The sequence below is a fragment of the Penaeus vannamei genome, chromosome 2 (genome assembly GCF_042767895.1).
Source record: "Penaeus vannamei isolate JL-2024 chromosome 2, ASM4276789v1, whole genome shotgun sequence".
Classification (NCBI taxonomy): domain Eukaryota; kingdom Metazoa; phylum Arthropoda; class Malacostraca; order Decapoda; family Penaeidae; genus Penaeus; species Penaeus vannamei.
Genome location: NC_091550.1, coordinates 46,055,137 through 46,062,636, shown reverse-complemented (window position 1 = coordinate 46,062,636; position 7,500 = coordinate 46,055,137). Strand labels below are relative to the sequence as shown.

The 7,500-nt window shown below is 39.7% G+C and overlaps 1 protein-coding gene and 1 long non-coding RNA gene across 2 annotated transcripts; both read right to left on the bottom strand.

Moving 5' to 3' along the window:
• Nucleotides 1-2,977: 2,977 nt before the first annotated feature.
• On the bottom strand, nucleotides 2,978-3,287 carry LOC138864929 (uncharacterized). The gene is made up of 2 exons (XR_011399265.1): nucleotides 3,211-3,287; nucleotides 2,978-3,171 (listed from the first exon to the last, which is right to left on the bottom strand). It is a non-coding gene; the product is annotated as an uncharacterized lncRNA (long non-coding RNA).
• Nucleotides 3,288-4,725: 1,438 nt separating this feature from the next.
• On the bottom strand, nucleotides 4,726-7,100 carry LOC138864923 (tetraspanin-2A-like; the record flags this gene model as incomplete). Its single annotated transcript, XM_070133568.1, is given in 2 exon segments — nucleotides 4,726-4,920; nucleotides 6,992-7,100. Coding segments are annotated over 2 exon segments (202 nt in total), but the record flags the coding sequence as incomplete, so codon positions are not given.
• Between the last annotated feature and the right edge of the window lie 400 nt (nucleotides 7,101-7,500).

The following is a 7,500-nucleotide window of genomic DNA, read 5'->3' as shown; positions in this document are numbered from 1 at the left end:
ATAAAATTATCCAGGCCCCTTTCCCCTCCCCTCCTCCCCCTCCTCCCCTCTCCTTCCTCCTCCTCTCCTCCCTCCTCCGTCACCTCCCTCTTCCCCCCTCCTTCCCTCTTCCCTCTCCTCTCCCTTCTTCCCTCCCTTTTCTGCTCTTCCCCACCTCCTCCCCTCCCCCTTCCCCTCCTCCTTCCCCCATCCCCTCTCCCCCTCCCTCCTCCCCTCCTTCCCTCTTCCCCTCCTCCCTCCTCCCCTCCCTCCACCTCTTCCCCTCCTCCTCCCTTCCCCTCCCTTCCCTCTTCCCCTTCTTCCCCTTCCCCTCCTTCCCTCTTCCCCTGCCTTCCCCCTCTCCCCTCCTCCTCCCCCCTTCCCTCCCCTCCCTATCCCCCTTCCTCCTCCCTCCCTTTCCCCTTCCCCCTCCTCCCCTCCTGCTCCTCTCCCCTTCCTTCCTCTCCCCTTCCCTCTCCTTCCTCTTCCCTACCTTCTCTCCCTTCCCCTGCTCCTCTTCCCCTCCCTTCCCCCTCCCCCTTCCCCTCCCTCTCCCCATCCCCTCTCCCCTCCTCCCTCCTCCCTCTCCCCCTCCCCTCAACTCCCCCCTCGCTTCGCTGTCTCAAAAAGAATTCTTATAAAACTGATTATGAAATCGACATCCTTGCAATTCCGTTCTTGGGATCCCCCTTGCTCCTCTCTCCCTTCCTCCCTCTCCCCTCCCTCTTCCTCCCCTTCTTCTTATCTTCCCCATCTTCCTCCTACCCCCTTCCCCTCTCCCTCTCTCCCTCTCCCTCCTTCCCCATCTTTCTCCTATCCTCTCTCCCATTTCCTTCTCCCCCTCTCCCTCCTTCCCCTTCTTCCTCCTTTCCCCTCTCCCTCTCCCTCTCCTTTCTCCTCCTTCCCCCTCCTCCTTCCTCATCTCCCCTCTCCCTCTCCCTCTCCGATTCCCCCCTCACTTTCTCCTTCCCCCTCCTCCTCCCACGAATCCACCTCTCCCCCCCCCTACCTAGTAAGATAATTACGAAATTATAATCAAACACATTTGTGCTAATTTCTACCGTCGCCCCAGGTCAAAGGTCACACATGCCAAAAAATAGAAATGGATAAAAATAAACTGACATGTCTATACTTTACTTCAAAAAAAAAAATGAAGAAATAAAAAAAAGGAATTAAAAATAGATAAAAGATGAGAAGAGAAAAAAAATCTTCATCCTCTTAGTCTTAGAAAAATATTTCCTGGTGAAAAAGACGATTAAAATGCTGTAAGAGATTGTTAAAGTTTAAAAGACGAATAAAGTCGAAGATAATGATTATTTTTACATGAACAAAACACTAAAAGTTGAACAGATTTGCTCTTCTAAGTATCAGGTAACTCACTCACTCTCTCTCTCTCTCTCTCTCTCTCTCTTTCTCTCTCTCTCTCTCTCTATCTATCTATCTCTCTCTCCCTCCCCCTCCCCCCTCTCTCCACCTCTCCCTCTTTCCCTCTCCCTCTCCCCTCTCCCCTCTCTCCCTCTCTCCTCTCTCTCTACTCTCTCTCTCTCCTCTCTCTCTCTCTCTCTGTCTCTCTTCTCCCCTCTCCCTCTCTCTCTCTCCCTCTTCTCTCCTCTCTCTCTCTCTCTCTCTCTCCCTCCTCTCCCTCTCTTCCTCCTCCTCTCCTCTCCTCTACCCTTCTACTCCCCTCTCTCCCTCTCTCCCTCAGCTCTCTCTCGGGAGACCCTCCCAATCCCTCCAAGATCTCTCTTCCCCGTTCATCATCTTAAGCAAGTCCCGTGTGTTGCACTGTGTCTTCAGAATCAAAACAAATCATAATTGGATTTTGCATCTTACGGGAGATCACTCCCAGAGAGGGCGTGTCCAGGGAGAGGCAAAAAGGACTTTGTTGTCTAACAATTGCATCTTCCCAGCCTTTCATCTTACAAGGACGCGTCCCGCTCCGCGTTGGTATCGTGTCTTCAGAATCAAAACAAATCATGGCTGATTTTGCTTTTTTCTTTTTAGATCAAAGGGTTTTTTTTGGGCGATGTTGATAGAGGGAGAGGCAAAAGGGCCTTGTTATCTTTACCGTACAACTTTTTCGAGAAGGAGGCGGAGGTTCTTTTGATTGTATCGGTTGATAGAAATATAGTTCGATGGATTTTTTTTCTTCTTTCTTTCTTTTTTTTTTAGATTAATTTGGTTTTCTTTATTGATTTGATTGTTGATATAAGCCAAATTGGATGGTCTTTTTTATTTATTTATCTTTTTTTAAATTAATTTGGTTTTCTTTATTGATTTGATTGTTGAAAGAAATCAAATTTGCTGGATTTTTATATTTATTTATCTTTTTTTTTAGATTAATTTGTTTTTTTATTGATTTCATTGTTGATAGAAATCAAATTGGCTTTTTTTTTATTATTGTTTGTTTTTGATTTTTTTCATTGTTGATAGAAATAAAGTTGGCTGATTTTTTTTTCCTTTTTTTTTTAGATTAATTTGGGTTTTCTTTATTGGTTTGATTGTTGATAGAAATAAAGTTGGCTGGATTTTTTTTAAGACTAATTTGGTTTTCTTTATTGATTTGATTGTTGATAGAAATAAAGTTGGCTGGATTTTTTACTTTTTTCCTTTTGTTTAGATTAATTTGATTTTCTTTATTGATTTGATTGGTGAAAGAAATGCGTTTTTATTAATTTTATGTTAGTTAAATTGTTTCAATTTGTTTGGATTTATGGGTAGATTTTTTTGTATCTGTTTAACCAATTGGATGTAAAAAGTATTTGTCTTAAGGAATGTGGAATCCAAATATGGCATTTTCTTCTGATTTTTTTTTCGTTTTGTTTTGTTTAATTTTTGTATTCGTTTTTATTTGTATTTTCTCCATTTGTTTTATTTTCCATCCATCCATCCATCTTTTTTATTTGTATTTTTTAATTTGTTTTATCTTCCATCCACCCATCCATCTTTTTTATTTGTTCTATTTGTTACATCATCCATCTATCCATGATCATTCATCTTATTCTATCATCCATCCACCCATCTTTAACCATCTTTTTCATCTGTTTTATTTGTTACATCATCCATCTATACATGACCATTTATCTTATTCTATCATCCATCCACCCATCTTTAACCATCTTTTTCATTTGTTTTATTTCTTACATCATCCATCTATCCATGATCATTTATCTTATTTCTTACATCATCCATCTATCCATGATCATTCATCTTATTCTATCATCCATCCACCCATCTTTAACCATCTTTTTCATTTGTTTTATTTGTTACATCATCCATCTATCCATGATCATTTATCTTATTTTTTACATCATCCATCTATCCATGATCATTTGTTTTATTCTATCATCCATCTATCCATGACCATTTATCTTATTCTATCATCCATCCACCCATCTTTAACCATCTTTTTCATTTATTTTATTTGTTACGTCATCCATCTATCCATGATCATTTATCTTATTTCTTACATCATTCATCTATCCATGATCATTCGTATTATTTCTTACATCATCCATCCATCCATGATCATTTATCTTATTCTATCACCCATCCCCCTATCTTTAATTATTTGATCTGTTTATTACTTCTATCATTTAGGAACCCGTCGCCGCGATTTGCTCGGATACAAATAATGGCGAGCATCTTGTGCAAAGCCTCGTGGATCAAGGAGGGAATTGAAGCTCTCGGAGGGAAGTGATTAATTGCGGGAGAGCCGAATAGATGGCGCTGATGTGGCGTCTTCTCCGCCCTCCCTAGCCTCTTACTCTCTGTCTCTCCCTCTCTCTCTCTCTCTCTCTTTCCTTCGTTTCCTCGTGTCTTTTTTTTGTTTGTTTGTTTCTTCTTCCTTATTCGGTGTTCTTCGTCTCTCTTTTTTACTTGTTTCATTTTCTCTTCTTTCCCCCTACTCTTCTTCCTCCCTTTCTCTATTTCTCTTCCTCGTCTCTCTCCTCTTCTTCTTCCTCCCTTTCTCTCCTTCTCTTCCTCCTCTCTTCCTTACTTCTGTCTCTGTCACTCCCTTAATTTCTGTGCCACTGTCTGCCTGTCTCAGGTTCTCTGTCTCTCTCTCTCTCTCTCTCTCTCTCTCTCTCTCTCTCTCTCTCTCTCTCTCTCTCTCTCTCTCTCTCTCTCTCTCTCTCTCTCTGTCTCTCTCTCTCTCTCTCTCTCTCTCTCTCTCTCTCTCTCTTATTACCATACATTTGCAAAATTAACAGTGATAGTTGTAATAATGGCGGTAGTAGTAGTAGTAGTAACAATAATAATAATCACAATGATGATAATAATAGTGATGATAAAAATAAAACCAACAATAATATAATAATAATGATAATAATACTAATACTACTGATAATAATGATGATGATAAAGATAATGATAATAACCAAAATAAATCTGATTAAAATTACTACAATAATAAATCCAGACCAACAGTACTAATGAAGCATGACGTCACGAAACATTTTTTTTTTTTTTTTTTTTTTTTTTTTTTTACTGAACACATACCTTCAAATTCATGTAATGTAGCTAACAATATTACCATGATATTGAAATTTAATATTCCTCCAACATTTCAAATACTCTCTATTCTAATCCTTCCTTTGTCTTGTTTTCTGTGAAACTCTAATAAAAGATATATAAAAGATGATAAATTTTCAACACAAACAAAAAAAACAAAAACAATCGCGACCAAAAAAAACAAAATAAAATACATATATACTTCTAACTCAAGAGAGAATTTTTTTCTAAATCTCTAAAAAACTATATTGACGGCAGGAAGGGCATCCGGCTAACCGAAATTCCGCGCCAAAAAAGAAAAAGAAAAAAAAAATCTTTATACTCGGGGTCCCTTCATCGTCGATCCAGGTAATCTTGACTCTTTCTATATTCCTGATAAGCTTTTTTCCCATATATGAAGTAAGCGGTGAATCCTATGCAGAAGATCTGGCGAGGAAAAAAAATATATATTTATATATATTTGTTTGTATAGAGGTTTCTGTATTTGGAAGCGTGTGTTTTGTTTGTTTGTGTTTTTGTGCTTGTTTGTATGTGTGGTTGTTTGTTTGTTTGATTGTGTGTTTGTGCCTGTTTATGTGTGTGAGTTTGTTTGTTTGTGTATTGGTTTATGTGTTTTTATTTGTTACTTCAATAATAGGATACAAAACTGTAAATAGTAACAATAGCGAAAATAATGACATTAGTCCTTTTAAAGAAAAAGAAAGAAGGAGAGAAAAAAAGAAGAAGAAAAAAAAAAAAAAAAAAAGAAAAAAAAAAAATATATATATATATACTATATATATATATATATATATATATATATATATATATATATATATACTATATATATATATCAAAAAAGGAGACTTAGATGAGAATTAAAAAAGCGATTGGTGCACAAAAAAATAAATAAATAAAGAAGAAATAAACAAAGAAAGAAGAAATAAAAAAGAAAAAAGAAATAAACATAAAACAAGAAATAAACAAAGAAACAAGAAATAAACAAAGAAACAAGAAATAACCAAAGAAAGAAGAAATAAAAAAGAAAGAAAACATAAACAAAGAAAAAAACAAATAAAAAAGAAAGAAGATTTAACAAAAGGCCTAACAAGGAAGGCCAGTAAAGGGGGTGGGAGGGACGGAAGGAAACAGCAAAAGGGACGAAGAGAGGAGGGTGACAGTTGCCAGCGAGGAGTGATTGGGATAAATTGAATAAAGATGCTGTCAGGCGGAGGGAGAGCATTACGCCCGCATTCCGAAATAAAAGAAAAAAAGAAAAGAAAAAAAAATGTCAAGTGCATATTTTTCCCCCTCGCTCTTTTCTTGCTGTGTGTCTGTTGGTTGGTTGGTTTGTCTCTGTCTGAAGTCTGTTTGAAGTCTGTTTGTGTCTTTTCATATTTGTTTATGTGTTTGTGTGTGGGTTTGTTTTTCTGGGTGTGTTTTTTCTGTCTGTCTGTTTGTATCTCTCTCTCTGTCTCTCTATCTTTCTCTCTCTCTTTCTTTCTCTTTCTCTTTCTCTCTCTCCCTCTCTCTCTCTCTCTCTCTCTCTCTCTCTCTCTCTCTCTCTCTCTCTCTCTCTCTTCTTTCTCTCTCTCTCTCTTCTTTCTTCTCTCTTCTCTCTCTTCATTCATCGATCTCTCTCTCTCTCTCTCACTCATTTTAATTTGACTGACTTACCTACTCTACTCTCTCTCTCTCTCTCTCTCTCTCTCTCTCTCTCTCTCTCTCTCTCTTTCTCTCTCTCTCTCTCTCACCCTCTACACACACACACACACACACACACACACACACACACACACACACACACACGCATACACACATACACACACACACACACACACACACACACACACACTCACTCTCTCTCTCTCTTTCTCACTCTCTCTCTCTCTCTCTCTCTTATCTCTCTCGCTCTCTATCTCTATTTATCTCTCTTTCTCTTTCTTTCTTTCTCTCTCTACACACACACACACACACACACACACACACACACACACACATACACACACACACACACACACACACACATACACATCCCTCTCTCTCTCTCTCTCACACACACACACATACACACACACACACTTCTCTCTCCTCCTCTCTCTCTCTCTCTCTCTCTCTCTCTCTCTCTCTCTCTCTCTCTCTCTCTCTCTCTCTCTCTCTCTCTCTCTCTACACACACACACACACACACACACATATTTTTCCATGCCCTCTCTCTCTCTCTCTCTCTCTCTCTCTCTCTCTCTCTCTCTCTCTCTCTCTCTCTCTCTCTCATATTCGTTCATATAAGTCTCTCCCCTCTCTCCCCTCTCATTCTCCTCCATCCACACACCCCCCATCCCCCCCATTCTCCTCCCTATTTCCCCTCGATCCCCCATTCTCTCCATCCTCACTACCCCTCTACCCTCCCCTTATCCCCACCACACCCCCATCACCCACCCACCCCACCACCCCATCCCCATTCCCCCCCCTACCTCTCTATCTCCTCCCACCCCACCCTCCACCCCCACCCCTCTCACCTGGAAGAAAGCGATGAAGAGAGCTATTCCCGAAATCCATCCTGCTTTGGTCTCCAGAAATGTGGTGAATCCGCGAACGCATCCGACGTATCCATAATCCTTAACGTACCTGGGTAGAAAGAAATAAAAAAGATAAATGAGAAGAAAGAAAGAAAGGAAAGATAAATAAATGAAGATCGTTTAATCCTTGACGTACCTGGGTAGAAAGAAATAAAAATAAATAAATGAGAAGAAAAAACGTACCTGGGTAGAAAGAAATTTAAAAAATAATAAATGAGAAGAAAGAAATAAAGAAAAGATAAATAAATGAAGATCGTTGGTGTGTGTTCTAGGACAGGTGGATGGGTAAGAGGGTAGGTAGGTGGAGGGATGGGAAGGTGGATAGGTAAGTGGGTAGGTAGGTGAATGGGAAGGTGGATAGGTGGATAGGTAAGGGGGTAGGCAGGTGAATGGGAAGGTGGATAGATGGATAGGTAAGTGGGTAGGTAGGTGGATGGGAAGGTGGATAG